This window comes from Leucopleurus acutus (genome assembly GCF_964270905.1).
Source record: "Leucopleurus acutus genome assembly, chromosome: 10".
In the NCBI taxonomy this organism is placed as follows: domain Eukaryota; kingdom Metazoa; phylum Chordata; class Mammalia; order Artiodactyla; family Delphinidae; genus Leucopleurus; species Leucopleurus acutus.
This window is the reverse complement of record NC_139153.1, coordinates 37,783,578-37,806,418: the sequence shown is the minus strand read 5'-3', so window position 1 is coordinate 37,806,418 and position 22,841 is coordinate 37,783,578. Positions and strand designations below refer to the sequence as shown.

General features: G+C 39.5%; 1 protein-coding gene across 1 annotated transcript in view; it reads left to right on the top strand.

The window, feature by feature from the left end:
* The window catches only part of DOCK3 (dedicator of cytokinesis 3), a gene marked incomplete at both ends in the record, with an annotated part of 412,488 nt that overhangs the window by 286,884 nt on the left and 102,763 nt on the right, over positions 1-22,841 (top strand). The window contains one exon of the mRNA XM_082848220.1: positions 16,097-16,185. Coding sequence (XP_082704346.1) covers positions 16,097-16,185 — 89 coding nt within the window. The remainder of the gene's footprint in view (positions 1-16,096; positions 16,186-22,841) is intronic.

Sequence of the window (22,841 nt, the reverse complement as noted above, 5' to 3'; positions counted from 1 at the left end):
GCCAACTTTAATGAAATAAATAACTACTTAGAATATTAAATTTATCATTTTAGTTATATTTTAAATCATATTATATAAAATGTGTATTATACACTATGTACTCAATCACATATTATGTAAAATTGAGAAGTATTGCTTTTTCCCCACTTCCACATTTTATGAGAAGATTTTATTTGAATTCTTTTTTTTTTTTTTTTTTTTGCGGTACGCGGGCCTCTCACTGTCGGGGCCCCTCCCGTTGCGGAGCACAGGGCCCCAGACGCGCAGGCCCAGCGGCCATGGCCCACGGGCCCAGCCGCTTCGTGGCATGTGGGATCCTCCCGGACCGGGACACGAACCTGCGTCCCCTGCATCGGCAGGTGGACTCTCAACCACTGCGCCACCAGGGAAGCCCCTATTTGAATTCTTTATGTGCAACCATGCCATTAGGTCTTTGTCATCACTACAGCCATATTCTGAGTCATCCGACAGTTTTCCAAGGCACATTATCAGGTTTGGTTTTGATACATCACTCTTTGAATCCTTAATGATGCTTTCACTGGAGATTTATCTTGAGGCCCAATAACATATTTGCTGAATAGTTGGACGCTTGATGTTTTTATGTTTTCATTTGTTATGTAGGCCTATGTATATGACCTTAATGATACAGCCACTTACTATGCTGCTTTTAAGGTGAGTTTTACAGTAGCATCCAATACTTCAATTTGGAGGTCATATCCAAGGATGATTACTAAATCTGTGTAGTTTTGCTCTTAAAAATTTTTTTAACCAAGATAAAATTTATAAGCATCTAAAACTTGCATTGGTAATAATGTATCTTATCCAAAGGATAATGTAACGTATCCAAACAGTGCTGTGATGTTAAAAATAAAGGGGTTCAGAGAATGCCCTATAACATGAAAGGCTTTGTGAGGGTGGAAATACAAGGTGGCAGCCTCTTCTGTGAGTGATGCCTGGAAGGGAACCTCTCCTTGTATTTGGAATAGACACAGGCATTTCCTCAGAACACCACCTTTGGGTTCTTTGTTTCATCACTACCTTATCTATGAAACTGCCTTAAGTTGACGGGACTTGTTTAGGAGCCATTCTTAAATGGAAGCTCATTCTTAAATGGGTAAAGGACCATTGGGTCACTCTCATTTTGGTACAGATTAAAGGAGTCTGATGTCTTTATATGTAATAACTCTAAATGAAAAATTCTGCTTCTCACTTGCAAGTCAGGTAAAGAAATAGCTCATATTTCTCTTTCTCCTAGCCTAGGCCTTCTCAATTTTCAGTGGATCATCATCCACCCAGGACCATTATCTGCTGGGTCCATTATCAGTGTTCAGACATGCGTTGTTTGAGCATCTGCACCAAATGTCTTTTCAGGCCATACAAGGAAGACTCAAATCCAGTAGGTCTCTGTCCATGGAACTGCTCTATTTTGACTTCTAGTGCCCACTGTCTCTAGCCTCAGTGTCTAACTGGGTTTTTGTGTGCGTTAGTGCTGCTGCGAAACAGAACACGTTAAATAATGAACCAAAATAAAGAAAGTTAGCTCAGGATGACTCCCTGCTCATGCAGAGGTGAGAGGTTCACAACAGGAGTCTCTAACATGGATTTAGTGTTGGCACATGAGGTCCCAAGTATTCTCTGCCACAGGATTGAAAAAACAAATGTGCTTTCTCTTCCCTTCCTCTTCTGTTCTGCTGCTGCTCTAGAAAGAGTGATATGAAAGAACAGTGGCTCTACAAGTATACAAACATAGAGCTGGCTTTGTATAACAACTTTAACTGACTTAAAAGTATGTCAGTAGTATGTATGATCCCACATTGGTTTTTAAAAACATAGATATAATACTTTCATCTATTAGATAGATTAGGTAGATGAGATGATAGATAGAAGCTGTGAGATTTGGAAAAGTCATCCTAATTCCCAGAACTTTAGTTTCCTCCTCTAAAAAATTGGGGGTGGGAGGATGGAATAAGGTAATATAAGAGAGACAGAAAAAAAAAGAACCCATTTGAACTAGTGAATCAAACAGGAAAGAGGTGGAAAAATAAATGAGAGGATTGGTGGTTCAGGAAATGAGATATACCCAAATGATAGGTGTATTACATGCCATCTAAAAGGAGTTTCCTGTCTTTTTTTTTTGCTAGTGACTCTTGTTTATTGGCAAGTTCCACTTTCACATCTAAACTACAAATCCTACATAATTCTATCCATAGTATCTTAATTACTTCACGGTGGCCACATAAAATGTCACCTGTTTTCAATGGTAATATCAGTGTACATTTGTTTAGCGCTCTGTACTCTCTCAGAGCCCTTCTGGCTATATAATCACATTGAAACTTCATAACAAGCCTGTGCACTGAGTGGAGCTTCACCATCTTACAGAGGTAGAGGTGGTCAACACCAGTTAAGTAAGTGACTAAGAAAATTAATGACATTTCTTGGAAGAACAAAAGAATGGTAGTAATCATACTTTGATTTTAAATTAATTTTTCATTTAACCTATAATGATTCAAAAACAGCACCAATAACAAAAAATGCTAGGGATAGAATCATATCATGGGCTTTATAGAACGTGTTATTTTCTTTTTAAATTTTTTAAAATATTTTTATTTATTTTATTTTATTTTGTTTTTGGCTGCGTTGGGTCTTTTGTTGCTGCACGCGGGCTTTTCTCTAGTTGCGGCAAGCGGGGGCCACTCCTTGTTGCAGTGTGCAGGCTTCTCACTGTGGTGGCTTCTCTTGTTGCAGAGCATGGGCTCTAGGTGCGTGGGCCTCAGTAGTTGCGGCACGCGGGCTCAGTCATTGTGGCTCGCGGGCTCTAGAGTGCAGGCTCCGCGGCATGTGGGATCTTCCCAGACCAGGGCTCGAACCCATGTACCCTGCATTGGCAGGCAGATTCTTAGCCACTGCGCCACCAGGAAAGCCCTAAACTTTTTATTTTAAATTGAAGTATAGCCGATTAACAGTGTTGTGATAGTTTCAGGTGCACAGCAGAGCGACTCAGCCATGCATATACATGTATCCATTCTCCCGCAAACTCCCCTCCCATCCAGGCTGCCACATAACATTGAGCAGAGCTCCCTGTGCTATACAGTAGGTCCTTGTTGGTTATCCATTTTAAATATAGCAGTGTGTACATGTCAGTCCCAAACTCCCTAACTATCCCTTGCCCCCATCCTTCCTAGAACGTGTTATTTTTTAAGTTTTTATTCTTCTTTATGGTCAACATTTAGTTTTTATGGCTGTTGGGTTGTCATACCTTTTATTAACCAGTAATAAAGGCACAAATTAGATTTAAAAGCTGTATTAATATTTCTGTTAGTAAAAATTTAGACATTTCTATCCTAAAGGAAACCCTAATATAAATAAATGCAGGATGTATAATCATTCAGCACAAAGATGCATGTAAGAATATATATCATACAGTACAAAAGCTGCTGTAAGAGAGCATTAAAAAATCAGAAAGCCTAGAGCAAAGGACAGTAGAAAGCCCATATCAGTTATGACAATAAATATAATTGAGATGAAAGAAAATCCTATTAGGTAAAAATTCTTAAAATAGAGGCAAAGGGCTTCCCTGGTGGCCCAGTGGTTGAGAGTCCGCCTGCCGATTCAGGGGACACGGGTTCGTGCCCCGGTCCGGGAGGATCCCACATGCCACGGAGAGGCTGGGCCCGTGAGCCATGGCTGCTGAGCCTGCGCCTCCGGAGCCTGTGCTCCGCAACGGGAGAGGCCACAACAGTGAGAGGCCCGTGTACCGCAAAAAAAAAAAAAAATAGAGGCAAAAAACAAAATTCATCTATATATTAGTGAGAGACTCACAAATATAATAAGAGAAACAAAAAGATTAATAACAAATAAGATAAGTATAATAATAAAATACAGACAAAATGAAATGTCGTAATATTAATGATAAAAAATAAATTCTAATGTAAAAGGTATGAAATGAATGTGCTGTGTAAGGAGTATCAGGGATTGACAGAAAAAGAAAACACACACACAATAAAGTTAAATTTGGTTTCCTCTTTCATCCTCCAAGAATACATATCTCACGGGAAGCAAAATGGCTTCTCAGGGTAGGCACACACATAACATGTAATGCACCACTCACTCCCTCAGCCCTAGAATCCCCAGCAGAAGCAGCCCCTGATATTTGGACTCTGCAAAGTAGAGGGTGACTACTCTACTACCGTTAAATTAAGGGTTCACACTTCATTCCGGAGATATTTACTCAACAGTTCATGTTCTTCAGTTTAAAGAAACGTTGACCAAACATAGCCTTAACACACTCACCTTCTTAACTGGGGAAAGAAAGCAGAGTGAGAAGCCCAGGTGTCCTTGCCAGCATCTCTGCCTCCAGCTCACCAGTGTTCCAGAAAGCCCTTTTTTTTCCTTTACAGGGATAGAAAGAGCTGATATACTGATACATGGTGAAATTTATAGTGAAGGTCTAATTGTTGTGACCTTTGAATATAATAATGACTCAAAATTATTATGTCCAATTTATTATAAATATAAAGATAAAAATACAGTAAAATCAAGAGATTTGTTAACATCCCTTTTGACATATAAGAAGACAAAAATAAGGATGGAGATAAATATCTAAATCAGATAAATAAATCTGACTTAGGAGAGAATCTGAATAAGGTTGATGTGACAGAGAATAACAGCATCATTGAGCACTCACCTGGGCTGTTATCTCTTTTTTACATATGAGGGAGACAGGACACAGAGTGGTGAGGCACGTGCCTGAGCAGCCTTGTTAAGAGACCATACTCTTAGCTACTTGCTCTCCTACCTGTACACAGGGTGGCATAATTTATCATGTAAATCAGTACGTGCTGATATTCAAATGGAGTGCTATTGCTTGCCAGGACAGCAGATGTAACTGGAGTATCCCAGCTCACCAGGCTGTATGATTCTTCCAGTGCTAAAAAAAAAAAAAAAAAAAAGATTTGTCCAACAAACAGAATACATCTTTTCCAGGGCCCATGGAACATTTTACAAAAATTATTCATAGAAAAAAATTTCATAAATTCCACATGGCACAAGCCACACTCTGATCACAGTGCAGTTAGCATATCAGTCATCCAGAGGGGAAAGACCTTACAATAATTCTGATATCAAAAAACATAACTTGACAAAGGTCAACCTTCATTCCCAATTATTTAAAAATTTTGGCTTAGTAAACTAAGAATAAAAATGCTGTTTGTTGCAGTTTGAGGGGGCTAATGGATATCAGTAGATTGGTTTTGAGATGAGAATGTTAAGTGGGTGTAGATTAAAATGGATGTACCAATGTAGAGTCACATAGGTACATGTGGCATATTTTTTTTAATTTATAGTGTGTATATCTACTATAAATTTATAGTGTGTATATATATATATATATATCAGTATGGATAAATGTGACACCTTTATTAGCAACAAAGACAACCCTCAGAATGGGAGAAAATATTTGCAAATAAAGCAACCGACAAGGGATTAATCTCTACAATATACAAACAGCTCATGCAGCTCAATCAAAAAAACAAATAACCCAATCAGAAAATGGGCAGATCTAAATAGACATTTCTCCAAAGAAGACATACAGATGGCTAAAAAGCACATGAAAAGATGCTCAACATCAATAATTATTAGAGAAATGCAAATCAAAACTACAATGAGGTGTCACCTCACACTGGTCAGAACGGCCATCATCAAAATATCTACAAACAGTAAATGCTGGAAAGGGTGTGGAGAAAAGGGAACCTTCCTGCACTGTTGGTGGGAGTGTAAACTGGTACAGCCACTATGGAGAGCAATATGGAGGTTCCTTAAAAAACTAAAAATAGAACTACCATATGAACTTGGACTTGTGCAGATAATCCAGGATAATTTCATCTCAAGATCCTCAACTTAATTACAACTGCAAAGACACTTTTTCCAAATAAGGAAACATTCACATTTCTAGGGATTAGGATATGGACATATCTTTTTAGGGACCACCATTCAACGCATTCTAACTTTTGATTAACATTAACCCTGAATTAGAAAGACTTTTAAAGTCACAGTCAATGTGGGGCCTGTTGGTGCAGAGATTGTGTGCTGTCTGCAAACAGGTTGCTCCCAAAAGAGGGAAGAGGCAGATCTGAAATGTTCATGTGTGCGTCCTTCTCCTAGAAGCACTGGCCAAAGAAGTCACTCCTTTTCGCAGGAAAGTGATGGAAAGGGTGGAAGTGTTACTCACATAAGGGTTTTCACCACCTGGAAAGAGGAATAAAAATAAGTATTCTTGCTAAAGCACTATATATATATATATATATATATATATATATATATATATATATTTTTTTTTTTTTTTTTTTTTTTTTTTTTTTTTTTGCGGTACGCAGGCCCCTGACTGTTGTGGCCTCTCCCATTGCGGAGCACAGGCTCTGGACGCACAGGCTCAGCGGCCATGGCTCACGGGCCCAGCCGCTCCGCGGCATGTGGGATCTTCCTGGACCGGGGCATGAACCCGTGTCCCCTGCATCGGCAGGCGGACTCTCAACCACTGCGCCACCAGGGAAGCCCCCCTTTAATCCATTTTGAATTTATTTTTGTTTATGATGTTAGAGAATGTTCTAATTCCATTCTTTTACATGTACCTGTCCAGTTTTCCCAGCACCACTTACTGAAGAGACCATCTTTTCTCCATTGTATTGGTATATTCTTGCCTCCTTTGTTTAAAACTAATTGACTGTAAGTGTACGGGTTTATTTCTGGGCTCTCTATCCTGTTCCATTGATCTCTATGTCTGTTTTTGTGACAGTAACATACTATTTTGATAAATTCAGCTTTGTAGTATAGTCTGAAATCCTCCAGCTCCGTTCTTCTTAAGATTTTTCTGGCTATCCAGGGTCTTTTGTGTTTCCATACAAATTTTTAAATTTTTTGCTCCAGTTCTGTGAAAAATGCCATTGGTAGTTTGGTAGGGATTGCGCTGAATCAGTAGATTGCCTTGGGTAGTATAGTCATTTTAACAGTATTCATCCTCCCAATCCAAGAATATGGTATATCTTTCCATCTGTTTGTGTGGTCTTCAATTTTTTTCATCAGCATCTTACAGTTTTCAGAGGACAGGTCTTTTGCCTCCTTAGGTAGGTTTATTCCTAGGTATTTCATTATTTTTGATGTGATGGTAAATGGGGTTATTTCCTTAATTCTGCTTTCTAATAGTTCATTGCTATTGTATAGAAATGCAGCAGATTTCTGTATATTAATTTTGCATCCAGCAACTTTACCGAATTCATTGATGAGCTCTAGTAGCTTTCTGGTAGCATCTTTAGGATTTTCTATGTATAGTATCATGACACTGGCAAACAGTGACAGTTTTACTTTTTGTTTTCCAATTTGGATTCCTTTTATTTCTTTTTCTTCTCTCATTGCTGTGGCTAGGATTTCCAAAATTATGTTGAATAAAAGTGGCAAGAGTGGACATCTTTGTCTTGTTCCTGATCTTAGAGGGAATACTTTCGGCTTTTCACTGTTGTGTATGATAGTAGTGGGTTTGTAATTTATGACCTTTATTATGTTGAGGTGTGTTCCCTCTATGCCAGCTTCCTGAAGAGTTTTTATCATAAATGATGTTGAATTTCATCAAAAGCCTTTTCTGCATCTATTGAGATGATCATATGGTTTTTATTCTTCAATATGTTAGTGTGGTGTATCACATTGATTGATTTGTGAATATTGAAAAATCCTTGCATTTCTAGGATAAATCCCACTTGACCATGGTGTATGATCCTTTTAATATATTGTTGGAGTCAGTTTGCTAGTATTTTGTTGAGGATTTTGGTGTCTTTGTTCATCAGTGATATTGGCCTGTAATTTTCTTTTTTTAATGATATCTTTTTCTGGTTTTCATATCAGGGTGATCGTGGCCTCATAGGATGAATTTGGAAGTGTTGTTTTCTCTGCAGTGTTTTTGGAATAGTTTCAGAAGGATGGGTGTTAACTCTTCTCTAAATTTTTGGTGGAATTTACCTATGAAGCCATCTAGTCCTGGACTTTTGTTTATCGGGAGTTTTTAAATTACTGATTCATTTTCAGTACTGATAATTGGTCTGTTCATATTTTGTATTTCTTCCTAGTTAAGTTTTGGAAGATTGTACCTTTCTAAGAATTTGTCCATTTCTTCTAGGTTGTCCATTTTATTGGCATATAATTGCTCATAGTAGTCTCTTATGATCCTTTGTATTTCTGTGGTGCTGGTTATAACTTCTCCTTTTCCATTTCTGATATCATTGATTTGGGCCCTCTCCCTTTTTTTTCTTGATGACTCTGGCTAAAGGTTTATCCATTTTGTTTATATTTGCCAAGAACCAGCTTTTAGTTTCATCGATCTTTTCTATTTTTTTTTTTTTTTAGTCTCTATTTCATTTATTTTTGCTCTGATTTTATGATTTCTTTCCTTCTACTAACTTTGGGTTTTGTTTGTTCTTTTTTCTCTAGTTGCTTTAGGTGTAGGGTTAGGTTGTTTATTTGAGATTTTTCTTGTTTCCTGAGGTAAGCTTGTATTGCTCTAAACTTCCTTCTTAGAACTGCTTTTGCTGCGCCCCATAGGTTTTGGATCATCTTGTTTTCATTTGTGTCTAGGTATTTTTTAATTTCCTCTTCGATTTCTTCAGTGATCCACTGGTTGTTTAGTAGCATATTGTTTAGCCTCCACATGTTTGTGTTTTTTGCAGTTCTTTTCTTGTGGTTGATTTCTAGCCTCATAGCATTGTGGTTGGAAAAGATGCTTGATATGATTTTAGTTTTCTTAAATTTACTGAGGCTTGCCTTGTGGCCCAGCATGTGTTCTGTCCTGGAGAGTGTTCCACATGCACTTGAAAAGAATGTGTATTCTGCTGCTTTTGGATGGAATGCTCTGTAAATATTAATTAAATCCATCTGGTCTAACATGTCATTTAAGGCCTGTGTTTCCTTTTTGATTTTCTGTCTGGATAACATGTCCATTGATGTAAGTGGGGTATTTTTAAAATAAACTAATTTATTAATTTATTTATTTTTGGCTCCATTGGGTCTTTGTTGCTGCTCGTGCGGGCTTTCTCTAGTTGCGGCTAGTGGGGGCTACTCTTCATCGCGGTGCGCAGGCTTCTCATTGCGGTGGCTTCTCTAGGCGCATGGGCTTCGGTAGTTGCAGCACGCAGGCTTAGTAGTTGTGGCTCGTGGGCTTTAGAATGCAGCCTCAGTAGTTGTGGCGCACAGGCTTAGTTGCTCCACAGCATGTGGAATCTTCCCAGACCAGGGCTCGAACCCATGTCCCCTGCTTTGGCAGATGGATTCTTAACCACTGCACCAGCAGGGATGTCCCCTAAGTGAGGTATTAAAGTCCTCTACTATTATTGTGTTACCATTGATTCTTTCTTTTATATTTGTTAATATTTGCCTTATATATTGAGGTGCTCCTATGTTGGGTGCATATATATTTACAGTTGTTATATCTTCTTCTTGGATTGATCCCTTGATCATTATGTAGTGTCTTTCTTTATTTCTTATAACAATCTTTATTTTAAAGTCTGATATAAGTATTGCTACTCTGGCTTTCTTTTGATTTGCATTTGCATGGACTGTGTTTTTCCATCCCCTCACTTTCAGTCTGTATGTGTCTCTAGATCTGATATGAGTCTCTTGTAGGCAGCATATATGGGTCCTGTTTTTGTATCCATTCAGCCAGTGTGTGTCTTTTGGTTGGAGCATTTAGCCCATTTACATTTAAAGTAATTATTGATATGTATGTTCCTATTGCCATTTTAATTGTTTTCGATTTGTTTTTATAGGTCTTATTTTCCCCTTTTTCTTTTGCTCTTTCTATCTTTAGTGTTATGTTTGGATTCCTTTTTCTTTTTTGTGTGTATATCTGTTATAAATTTTGGTTTGCAATTACGTCAGGTGTTTGTATAGCTGTCTTTGTATATACATGGTTGTTGTAAGTTGCTGATCTTTTAATTTCAGATGCATTTTAGATACCTTGCATTTGTACTCTCCTCCTCTCATGATTACTGTTTTTGATATCATATTTTACATCTAATAGTTTTGTGTATCTCTTTAACTGCTTATTGTGGATACAGGTGATTTTATCACTCTTGTGTTTTAACCTCCCTATGAGCTTTGTTTGTGGATATTTTCTACCTTTACTGTATGTTTCCCTTTACCAATGAGCTTTTTCATTCTGTAATTTTCTTGTTTCTAGTTGTGGCCTTTTCTTTTTTACCTAGAGAAGTTCCTTTAACATTTGTTGTAAAGCTGGTTTGGTGGTGCTGAATTCTTTAGCTTTTGCTTGTCTGTAAAGCTTTTGATTTCTCCTTCTAATCTGAGAGCCTTGCTGGGTAGAGTATTCTTGGTTGTAGGTTCTTCTCTTTCATCACTTTAAATATATCATACCATTCCCTTCTAGCCTGCTGAGTTTCTCCTGAAAAATTGGCTGATAGTATTATGGGAGTTCCCTTGTATGTTATTTGTTGCTTTCCCCTAGCTGCTTTTAGTTTTCTCTATCTTTAATTTTTGTCATTTTGATTACAATGTATCTTGTCTATTCCTCTTTGGGTTAATCCTGTATGGGACTCTGTGCTTCTTGGACTTGGGTGACTGTTTCCTTTCCCAGATGAGGGAGGTTTTCAGCTGTTATCTCTTCAGATATTTTCTTGGGCCCTTTCTCTCTTCTCCTGGGACCCCTGTAATGTGAATATTAGCAGACTTGATGTTGTCCCAGAGGTCTCTTAATCTGTCCTGACTTCTGTTCATTCTTCTTTCTTTTGTCTGTTCAGCAGCAGTGATTTCCACTACTCTGTCTTCCCAGCTCACTGATCCATTCTTCTGGTTCATTTAGTCTACTGTTGATTCCTTCCAGTGCATTTTTCATTTCAGTTATTGTATTCTTCATCTCTGTTTGGTTGTTCTTTATATTTTCTAACTCTGTTAAAAAATTTCTGACTTCTTTTTCTGTGCATCCATTCTTCTCTTGAGTTCTTTGATTATCTTTACGATCATTACTCTGAACGCCTTGGGTAGATTGCCTGTCTCCACTTCACTTAGTTGTTCTTCTGGGGTTTTATCTTGTTCTTTCGTCTGAAACATATTTCTCGTTTTGTCTCAGTTGCTATTTGTATTTTTATGTATGTGGTAGGATAGTTACTTTTCTTGACCTCGGAGAAGTGGCCCTCTGTAGAAGCGTCCTATGCATCCCAGCAGTTCCGCACTCCCATCACCCAAGCTGTGTGCTCTAAGGGTTCACTCGAAGAGGGCTATGTGGGTCCTTCTGTTGTGGTAGGCTAACTGTGTGGATGGTCTGATAGGCCCCTAGGCTGGTTGGTTGCCAGAACCTGCTTTGTGTGGATGCTACTGGCTGCTGTTTAGCAGGGCCTGGTCATGAGGTGGCTGGTTGCACAATCCTACATCACCCCCAGGGCTAGTGCTGGCTTCCTGGTGGGTGGAGTCAGAGTCCTGAAGACTCTGGGGCTGTTGCCCTCCCACTGGCAGGTGAAGCCAGATCCTGGGGTTAATGCCAGTCTACTAGCAAGCAGAGCTTGTTCCTGGAGTCTGGCTGCAGCCCAGGGATCCCAGAGCTCATTTCAGGTTGTTTTGTGGGGGGGGGGGATGTTGGTTCCTGACCCAGTTGGGTATGGGTTCTGGGGTGTCCTGAAGGTTGCATTGGCCTGCTAGTGGGCCAGGCCAGGGCCCAGCTGATCCCTGGGTAGGGTCTGCCCTGTATTGAGGGGTCGTAGTTTTCTTGCTTCTGGCGTCTGCCCCCTCGTGGATGAGGTTGGTCTAGACGCTTGGTCTGGCTTCCTGGTAGGAGGGGCTCGTGCCTGTCCACTGGTGGGTACAGCTCCATCTTGGCCCTCTGGTGGGCTGGGCCATGTCTAGGGGCAAGCCCAGAGGTAGCTATGGGCTATTTAGTCTTTAGGCAGCCTGTCTGCTGATTGTTGGCACTGTGTCCCCACCCAGTTAGTTGTTTGGCCTAAAGTGTCCCAGCAGTGCTGCCTAGAGGCTGTTGGATAGGGCCAGGTCTTGGAACTAAAGAGCCAAGATGTCAGCCGTCAACAGTGTTCCCCAGTATGTTTGCCACCAGTGTCTGTGTCCCCAGGGTGAGCTTCATCGATGCCTCACCTCTCCAGGAGACGCTCCAAAACCAGCAGGAAGGTCTGGCCCAGGCTCCTGTCAAATTATATTTTTTTCCCTATGTGCTGGTACGCATGAGCTTTTGTGTGAAAAAAAAAAAGGGAGCTTTTTTCACTCCCTTTAAGAGTGAAGTCTCTATTTTAAGTAAGCCCCACTGGTCTTCAAAACCAAATGCTCTGGGGGCTCGTCTTGCCAATGCTGGGCTGGGGAGCCTGACGTGGGGCTCAGAACTCTCACTCCTATGGTAGAACTTCTGCAATATAATTATTCTCCAGTTTGTGGGTCACCCATCTGGAGATATGGGGTTTGATTATGAGTCTTCCCCTTCTTCTGGTCTCGTTGTGGTTCCTTCTTTATGTCTTTGGCTGTAGAAGATCTTTTCTGGTAGGTTCCAGTATTTTTTAACAATGGTTCTGCAAATAGTTGTGATTTTGGTGTGAGAAGAGGTGCGCTCAGAGTGTTTTTATTCTGCCATCTTGGCCACTCTCCAAGAAAGAATTTTAATATGGATTATTTGCACTAAATTAAGTTTTAAGCCATAGTCAAAACTGAATAGTTGCAGTTAGATGAAGGTAGACAGAATGGGAATTCTGACTGGTGTCAGGGAGACAAGTACACTGAAGCCTGGTGTGGGAGTAAGGTTTTCAGGGTCACAGAACTCTGCAGCTTCTTTCTCTCTGCCCCTCCACCCTCACCCCTGCCCTGCTTTGGGTCCAGACAGACCTGTGTTTAGACTACAGCTTCACCTCACTCTCCTCATCTGTAAGATGAACATGAGAATACCTATCTTAGTGAAATAAAATATGAGAGAATATCCTGATCATTACCTACCTATATTAGGCATCCTAAAAAAGCAGACTTAAAGGTCTTACAAACAACTCTTTAAAACTTCTTGAATACTTTTTTGGGTTGCCCACCTTGGGGAAAGATGAGAAGAAAGTTGGGTGAATACCCACAGAAATCAAGAAGATAAGGAGGTAGTAGGGAAGAGGCAAATGGTAAAGTGTGCTCTAGTACATGAGTGAATAAGAACAGTATTCTGAACACTCTTTACTGAGCAGAATCTGCACACCTGCTCTGATGCTTTGGAATGCTTAGTGATCCCATGTAGAAAACCAAACACCTCTCACCCCTCTGTGTTAAACCTTGAGTAAAATCCCTGGACATGTAGTGGTTGAAGTGCTACTTCATTGCCTGTGCTGGTTACCTCCTCCGTGAGGAAGGTGTGCCACAGAGGCACACAGACCTGTTTTAGATTACAATCCCTTGTGAGTCTTATGATTGAGGGCAAACTATCAACATCAGTAATCATGCTCTAAATACTAATTTGATTGGATACAACATAATCATGCTTCATTATAATCATAACTCATTTGGTTAATAAATGCTTATTACATTTATATTTTTTCCTTACGAAATATCCTAGTGATTGGTTAAAATATGCTAATGATACCACATCCATTTAGTTTCAGATGATTTGAGTAGCTCCCTTGGCATTCTAGAAAGGGAGATAATTGAAAGGCCAGTTAAGAGGTGATTACACTGGTTTGGAAGAGAGGTGGTAATGGCTGAACCAAGGCCATGAAGAGGAGAGGTCAGATGTGACAGATTTTAAGATAACAAAATCTACAGGACGTGATGACAGCTGGAAGAGTTCTGGTTTAGTGAACTAGTGGGTTCTACTCAGAAGGAGTTTCTAGGAGCAGATGGGCGGGTAGGAAATGATAAGCTGTCTTGTGGCCATGCAGGTCAGAAACTTAGGGGTGAGTCTGGGCTGGAGACACTGCTTTGGGTCTTATCTGCTTTTGGTGGTGGTTGAAACCATGGGATCAGGTGAGATTGCCCAGAAAGCTTATATGGTAGGAAAGAAATGGGCTTCAAATGCAGATCTCTGAATGCCAATGATAGTTAAGGGGCATACAAAGGGAGAGGAGTACAGGGGACAAGTCATCAGGTGTCTGGCATCTGAATTGTATGTGTCGGGTGGAAAAGTACATGTCAGTGAAATAATACACATTGTCACTGTTGATGTGGTTGATAAAGCACCAGCTCACTGGTTCTATACTGCCAAAGAACCAGTGAGTGTTTTATTGGAGAAATACTGAAATTATACCACCCATTGGAGAGAGGGAGTTAATTTTCAAGACTCTTTTTTTTTCCTTTTGGTTTTATTTATTTATTTATTTGGATTCTTTGTGTATGTATTTTATTTATATATATATATATATATATATATATATGTATATATATACTTGAGATGTATAGCGTGTTACCTTGATATATTTATATATTGTATTATGATTGCCAGTCAAGCAATATTTATCACATTGCATCATTATAGTACAATATTATTGTCTGTATTCATTATACTGTGCATTAGTCAAGACTCTTATTTTGAAGTGGGGGGGAATACACTATAACAAACTATAGTCAGATTTCTATTAAAGAATGTAACTACTGATTTGTAAACCTAGAAAGTGACAAAAATCTGACAGCAAGACAAGTCTCAGTCCTCACCAGCTGGGCACTTCTCTGATGTATTGAGTGATTGGAAGAGCTGAGACAGTGTGCATGTCAGACAGGAAGGGCTAGACGTGCTGCTGCCAGCACCTCTCACTTTTGATTTCCAACTGAGTTGCTAATCACAAGTGATCATTTTAAAGAACACTCTCCCCCTTCCTTTCCTTGGAAGGATTTCTGTAAGCAGAAGTTATCCTCACAGCTCTGGACTTTGAGAACCTTATCTTTGACAATTCTTTGTAACATCTCTAAGTGAGGCTTATTTCTACTAAGGAGTCCGAAGAGCCACTGATTAAGAAAAATTTGTCCAGTGGCCAACCTCCTTTATCTCTGAATGGTCTCTATACAAACTCTTTTATTTAGAAACCTGTTGTACTTCACACTGCTGGATGGCACCTGATATAACTCTTGCTGGAGTTTCCTCTTGCTGTGGCTGGACTACACACTTCTAAGTTACCATGGAAAGATCCTGTGTGGTTTCCTTTGTGCATGGACTCTGTTTTCTGGGGTCAGTGGGTTCTCCCTATCCAACAGGGGAAGGGAGGGGCCGAGGCTGTGGAGACTCTGGGTGTCACATGGAATTTTCAAGAGATGATTCTAATCTCATTTCAGTTGTTTCATCAAGATGTCTACATTAGGATGAGGAATTCCTTCCTAGTCTCTGTTCCTAAACCATACCAAGTGGTTGTATGACTGCAGCTTTCTTGGAATTTTCCTTTAGTGGGGAAGACTCTAAAAATGTCAGAAATTAATAGAGGTGCAGTGTTGTTCCTCCATTCTCTCTTTTCTCCCAATCCTGAAGTCCCTAGGAAAGAACTTTATCCTTACATATTTAGGCATCCAGCCTTCTCTACTAAGCCCTCCTTCTCCTTGACTACAGAGGATTTCACAGTGAACCAAGCCCACTACTCTCCCAAACTTTTCTTATCGTGGTCTGGCTGAAATACAGCCACAGGCAAATATCAACATTGCCCTGAGCTTAGCAGGATTTTTCTCTGGGGCCATTACAGCAACAGTTGAATGACTGCGTAGAGCAAGTGTGACATGGAAGTTTGTAAACAGCAGTACTTGTTGAAAGGACCTGTTTTTTCCTCTATCAGGAGCTTTCCTCTAGCGCCTAGTTTTAAGGGTGTATAAGGAACTAAAAATGAAAAAAACTTGTCATGTGGGAAAGTGTTACTTCAGAGAATAGGATATTTTGCCACTCAAAAATATTTGCAGAGGTTCATTTTAGAGTTTCTACTATTTCCTCAAATATGAATCTTCTGTGTGCCTTACCAGAAAATGAGCCTTGTCTAATTTAGTAAAATATATGTTCATTTCTTTAGGAAAGTGAGTTTGAAGTATCCCTTCAAACTTAGTGTTACACATTGAACGTCAGACCAGATGTTTAAAACTGTTGAGAATCATAATGCCTGTCCTTCTGTTGCAGGTGCAACAACGAGAGTGAGTGGTCCCAGATCCACGAGAATATCATCCGCAAGTCCAGCGCCAAGTACTCTGCCCCCAGCGCCAGTCATGGTAACGTGCTTCTTTGGCTAGGAGACTTTGTGTTGCATTTGCAGTTGCTGATCATACACACCTTAGTTGATTTGTGCTGATCACTTGCCAGATGTAAAGTTCAGTCTCCTACAGACATTTTTTCTCCTGTTCAGGCAATTTCTCTTTCTTTTTGTGATAATTTGAGACCTTCCCTAATTACTTTTTTAAAAAAATTTTATTGGAGTATAGTTGATTTACAATGTGTGTTAGTTTCTGCTGTACAGCAAAGTGAATCAGTTATACCTATACATATATCCACTCTTTTTTAGATTCTTTTCCCATATAGGTCATCACAGAGTATTGAGTAGAGTTCCCTGTGCTATATAGTAGGTCCTTGTTAGTTATCTATTTTACATATAGTAGTGTGTATGCATCAATCCTAATCTCCCAATTTATCCCTCCCCCCAACCCCCCCTAGTAACCATAAGTTTGTTTTCTACATCTGTGACTATTTCTGTTTTGTAAATACATTCATTTGTACCATTTTTTTTTTTAGATTCCACATGTAAGTGATATCACATGATATTTTTGTCTTTCTCTGTCTGACTTACTTCACTTAGTATGATAATCTCTGGGTCCATCCATGTTGCAGCAAAGGGCATTATTTCATTCTTTTTTATGGCTGAGTAATATTCCATTGTATGTATGTACCACATTTTCTTTATCCACTCCTCTGTCGATGGATATTTAGGTTGCTTCCACGTCTTGGCTGTTGTAAACAGTACTGCAGTGAACATTAGAGTGCACCTGTCCTTTTGGATTTTGGTTTTCTCCAGATATATGCTCAGGAGTGGGATTGCTGGACCATATGGTAGTTCTATTTTTAGTTTTTTAAGGAATCTCCATACTGTTCTCCACAACGACTGTACCAGTTTACATTCCCACCAACAATATAGGAGGGCTCCCTTTTCTCCACACTATCTCTAGTATTTATTTGTAGACTTTTTGATGGTGGCCATTCTGACCAGTGTGAAGTGAGACCTCATTGTGGTTTTGATTTGCATTTCTCTGATAATTAGTGATGTTGAGCATCTTTTCATGTGTGCTTTTTGGCCATTTCTTCTGACCAAAATACATTTTCTGCTCTTTCCATGGTGGATTCCTTATGCTTTGATAAGTAACTTGAGTTCCAGTTTGAATCCAGAGTGAACAAAAGTGTTGCCGGGTTTGTCACATTGTGAAGTCTGTTTTTTGCTGAACAAAGGTTACACACCCAGCCCCCAGAAAAGACACACATAAATGTCACTTTTTCTATTCCTGTTCAGTGTTAGCATCACCAAGAAAGCCTGATGCTAATGAGAATCAATGATTTGTCTGCCAGTATCAGTCATTCTGGAACTAAAATAGAAGATCTTTATTTCAAAACAGCTTTCATCTTAGCTCAACTTCTCCTTTTCCCTCATTTTAAAACTCTGTTTAGGGCTTCCCTGGTGGCGCAGTGGTTGAGAGTCCGCCTGCCGATGCAGGGGACACAGGTTCGTGCCCCGGTCCGGGAAGATCCCACATGCCGCGGAGCGGCTGGGCCCGTGAGCCGTGGCCACTGAGCCTGCGTCTCCGGAGCCTGTGCTCCACAACGGGAGAGGCCACAACAGTGAGAGGCCTGCGTACCGCAAAAAAAAAAAAAAAAAAAAAAAAAAAAAAAACTCTTTAATTTCTATCTAAATCTTGATTGAGATTAATTTGATTACTGATTAAGAAAAATTTGTCCAGTGGCCAACCTCCTTTATCTCTGAATGGTCTCTGTGCAAACTCTTTTATTTAGAAACCTGTTGTGCTTCACAGCACATAGTACAACTGTACATGTTATATCATGTACAGTTGTACATATTAACATTAATTCTAAACTGAATATTGCTTGATTAAATTAGAAGCACTATTTAAAAGCCTATAAGATCTGAATAGACGTTTTTCCAAAGAAGACGTACAGATGGCCAGCAGGCACATGAAAAGATGTTCAACATCATGAATCATCAGAGAAATGCAAATTAAAACCACAATGATATATCACCTCAAACCTGTCAGAATGGCTATCATGAAAAAGGACGCAAATAACAAATGTTGGTGAGGCTGTGGAGAAAAGGGAACCCTCACATACCGTTGGTGGGAATGTAAATTGGTGTAGCGACTGTGAAAAACAGTATGGAGGATTCTCAAAAAACTGAAAATAGAACTACCATGTGACCCAACAATTCCACTCCTGGGTATATATCCGAAAAAAAAAAACCACTAATTCAAAAAGATGTATAGATGTATACACCCCAGTGTTCATAGAAGCGTTATTTACAGTTGCCAAGATATGGAAGCAACCTAAGTGTCCATCAAAAGATGAACAGATAAAGAAGATGTAGTGTATATATATGTACAATGGAATACTACTCAGCCTTAAAAAAGAATGAAATTTTGCCATTTGCAAAAACATAGATGGAGTTGGAGGGTATTATGCTAAGTGACATAAGTTAGAGAAAGACAAATACTGTATGATATCACTTATATGTGGAATCTAAAACGTAAAACAAACTAGTGAATATAACGAGAAAGAAACAGACTTGCAGATATAGAGAACAAACTGTTGGTTTCCAGTGAGGGGAGGAACATGGGGAGGGGTAGAAGATTAAGAGGTACAAACTACTATGTATAAAATAAATAAGCTGCAAGGATAGAACAACACAGAGAATATAGCCAATATTTTATAATATATATAAATGGAACATAACCTTTAAAAGTTGTGAATCACTGTTGTACAGCTGAAACTTATATAATATTGTACATCAACTACACCTCGATGAAATATATAGAATATATAAATAAAGGTAAAAGCCTATGAGCTTTTATATACCCTTGAAGATAGCTATCAAATTTACATAGAACTGTGTTTCTCCAGATAGTTTTTATTGAGTTGGCCAAAAAGTTCGTTTGGTTTTCCGTAAGGTGGCTCTAGTAGCGCTTAGTTGTCTTCAACTTCATTCGAAACAGTTTTGTTAGATTATATTGTGACAGCTGTCATATCAGCATGCATTTTAAAAAAACTTATCAAAATTGGTGATTTTTGTGTAGCCATTTTAATATCGAAGATGGAAGAAAAAAAGCAACATTTTCGGCATATTATGCTTTATTATTTCTAGAAAGGTAAAAATGTAACTGAAATGCAAAAAAAGATTTGTGCAGTGTGTGGAGAAGGTGCTGTGACTGATCGAACGTGTCAAAGGTGATTTGTGTATTTTCATGCTGGAGATTTCTAGCTGGATGATGCTCCATGGTCAGGTGGACCATGTGAAGTTGATAGTGATCAAATCAAGACATTAATTGAGAATAGTCAACGTTATACCATGTGGGAGATAGCCAACATACTCAAAATGTCCAAATAAAGCATTGAAAATCATTTGCACCAGCTTGGTTATGTTAATCTCTTTGATGTTTGGGTTCCACATAAGTTAAGCGAAAAAAACCTTCTTGACCATATTTCCGCATGCAATTCTCTACTTAAACGTAACAAAAACATTCTGTTTTTAAAACAAACTGTGACGGGTGATGAAAAGTGGATACTGTACAATAATGTGGAATGGAAGAGATCATGGGGCAAGCGAAATGAACCACCACCAACCACACCAAAGGCCGGTCTTCATCCAAAGAAGGTGATGTTGTATACATGGTGGGATTGGAAGGGAGTCGTCTATTATGAGCTGCTTCTGGAAAACCAAACAATTAATTTCAACAAGTACTGCTCCCAGTTAGACCAACTGAAAGCAGCACTCGATGAAAAGCGTCCGGAATTAGTCAACAGAAAACGCATAATCTTCCATCAAGATAACGCAAGACCGCGTGTTTCTTTGATGACCAGGCAAAAACTGTTACAGCTTGGCTGGGAAGTTCTGATTTATCTGCTATATTCACCAGACATTGCACCTTCAGATTCCCATTTATTTCAGTCTTTACAAAATTCTCTTAATGGAAAAAAATTTCAATTCCCTGGAAGACTGTAAAAGGCACCTGGAACAGTTCTTTGCTCAAAAAGATAAAAAATTTTGGGAAGTTGGAATTATGAAATTGCATGAAAAATGGCAGAAGGCAATGGAACAAAACTGTGAATATATTCAATAAAGGTCTTGGTAAAAGTGAAAAAATGCATGTTTGGGACTTCCCTGGTGGTCCAGTGGCTAGGTCTCTGTGCTCTTAATTGCGGGGGGGGGGGGGGCATGCAGGGAGGAGGGTTCGAGCCCTGGTCGGGGAACTGGATCCCACATGGCGCAACTGGGAGTTCGCATGACGCAACTGAAGATCCCGCATGCCAAAACTGGAAGACCCCCCCACCCACATGCTGCAACTAAAGATCCACGTGCTGCAACTAAAAGATCCTGCATGCTGCAACTAAAAAGTCCCGCATGCCTCAACGAAGATCCCGTGTGCCACAACTAAGACCCGGTGCAGCCAAATAAATAAATAAATAATAATAATTTTTTTTTTAAAGGAAAGAAAAGTGTGTCTTTTATTTTTACTTAAAAACTGAAGGAACTTTTTGGCCAACCCAATACCGCTAAATTGTTTCATAATCTCTTTTATATAGCCTTCTTTGTTTTAACTTCCATAGACCTGTTGTAAATAAAAAGTTGCCCTTAAATGACAGTGTAAAGCCACTTCAGGGCATGGCAGTTCCCAAAGTTGTTGAAAAGAACTTTTTTTTTCTTTATCAGGGTCAACATATATTGAACTAGGAGGGTCCTCAGAGCAGCTCCAAATCAGAGGCTTCAAAGTTTGAGACTTCTCTAAAACTCTGTAGCGTGGGGTTCCTCAGGGCCTTTTCCACTGTTTTTAAGTGCCTGTTTCCCCTTATATGTGCCTGGATGCCAAGGAGCTACACGCAGTGTGCTGGAAGGGGAAGGGAGTTCATATTCCTCACCTAAAACTAGGCTAAAGCAAGAGACAAATCTTGTTTTTAAAATACAGAGAAGTTACTACAATTTGGAAAACTGTTCACACCAATATTTATAGTGTTCTTTGCTTTATTTCCTTATTTTATTTATAAAAAGCTACCCTTGGCTACAAGTTCTTGGGATATGATGTGATTAAAACATGGAGAGGGGCTTTCCTGGTGAACAGTGGTTAAGAACCCGCCTGCCAATGCAGGGGACACAGGTTCCATTCCTGGTCCAGGAAGATCCCACCTGTCGCAGAGCAACTAAGCCCATGCGCCACAACTACTGAGCCTGCGCTCTAGAGCCTGCAAACCACAACTGCTGATCCCGAGTGCCACAACTACTGAGGCCCGCACACCTAGCACCCATGTACTGCAACGAAGAGTAGCCCCTGCTTGCCACAACTAGAGGAAGCTCATGCACAGCAACAAAGACCCAATGCAGCCAAAATTATATAAATAAAATAAATAACTTTTTAAAATAAATTAATTAATTTAAAAAGGGGTTTTTTTTTTTTTTTAAAAAAGAAACAACCAAAGTGCAGTTTCCACCATCACTTCACCAGGTTAAAATGCTGAATTTTGTCTCACCTCCCAGAGTGAGCAAGAAACCATGCCATCATCAGTGTCCGTGATTTTTGTCCAGAACTCACAGACACTGGCCACTTAAACAGTGTTAGAAAAGCACCCCATCCTCTGTGCTGGGGCAGCATAGACTTCAGAGAGCCTCAGGATGGCCGTAGTGAGAGGAGGTCTTCATGCTGTTGTGGGAAATCCAGGAGGAGAAATAGGCTGCTTTTCTTTGAAGCGTGTGTCTGACTGCTTCTTGGCAAGGCTTAACTTGGAAGCTGGTTGAGATCTTGGAAATCACATGTTTCAACTCCCTCATTAAATAAATGAAGAAACTGAAGCTCAGTGAAATGATTTAGTGGCTTAACCAGGGAGCCCAGGTTTCCATACTGCAGGCACTGGCCTTTCCACTCTGTTGTCAAAGCTTCTGAGCATGGGTTTTCCACTGCTGGTCTTCGTGTCAGAGAATTTCATAATTGCTCAAAGAATATTTCAGGTCTTTGTTAATCTCCTTAATTAAAGATACTTCTTTATAAAAAGTTAATTTACTTTACTGTAAACTCTCACCCATCTTTGTTAAACATCATGAACAGTTCATTGCCTTGGCAGTCTGTTTCAGAAGTCATTAGTGCTTTCCTGTCAAGTCAAATCATACAAAAATGCAGAAGGAGTTGCTATGTTGGTTTTTTCTTTTTAAGATTTTTTTCGATGTGGACCATTTTTAAAGTCTTTATTGAATTTGTTACAATATTGCTTCTGTTTTATGTTTTGGTTTTTTGTCCGTGAGGCATGTGGGATCTTAGCTCCCCAACCAGGGATTGAACCTGCAGACCCTGCATTGGAAGGTGGAGTCTTAACCACTGGACCGCCAGGGAGGTCCTACTATATTGGTTTTGAGTGCTGAGAGTAAATGTGTCATCCAGCAGTAAATCTCTTAGGTGCAGCTTTAATATATGTGGCTCTTCATTTTTGTTATTGGCCTCTTAGATATGTAGCCACAAACCCAACTTTTAGTAAATAAAACAGTTGATGCCGTGGTTTTCTATGTATTTTATTTATTTATTTATTTTTATAAATTTATTTATTTTTGGCTGCATTGGGTCTTTGTTGCTGCACGTGGGCTTTCTCTAGTTGCGGTGAGCGGGGGCTACTCTTC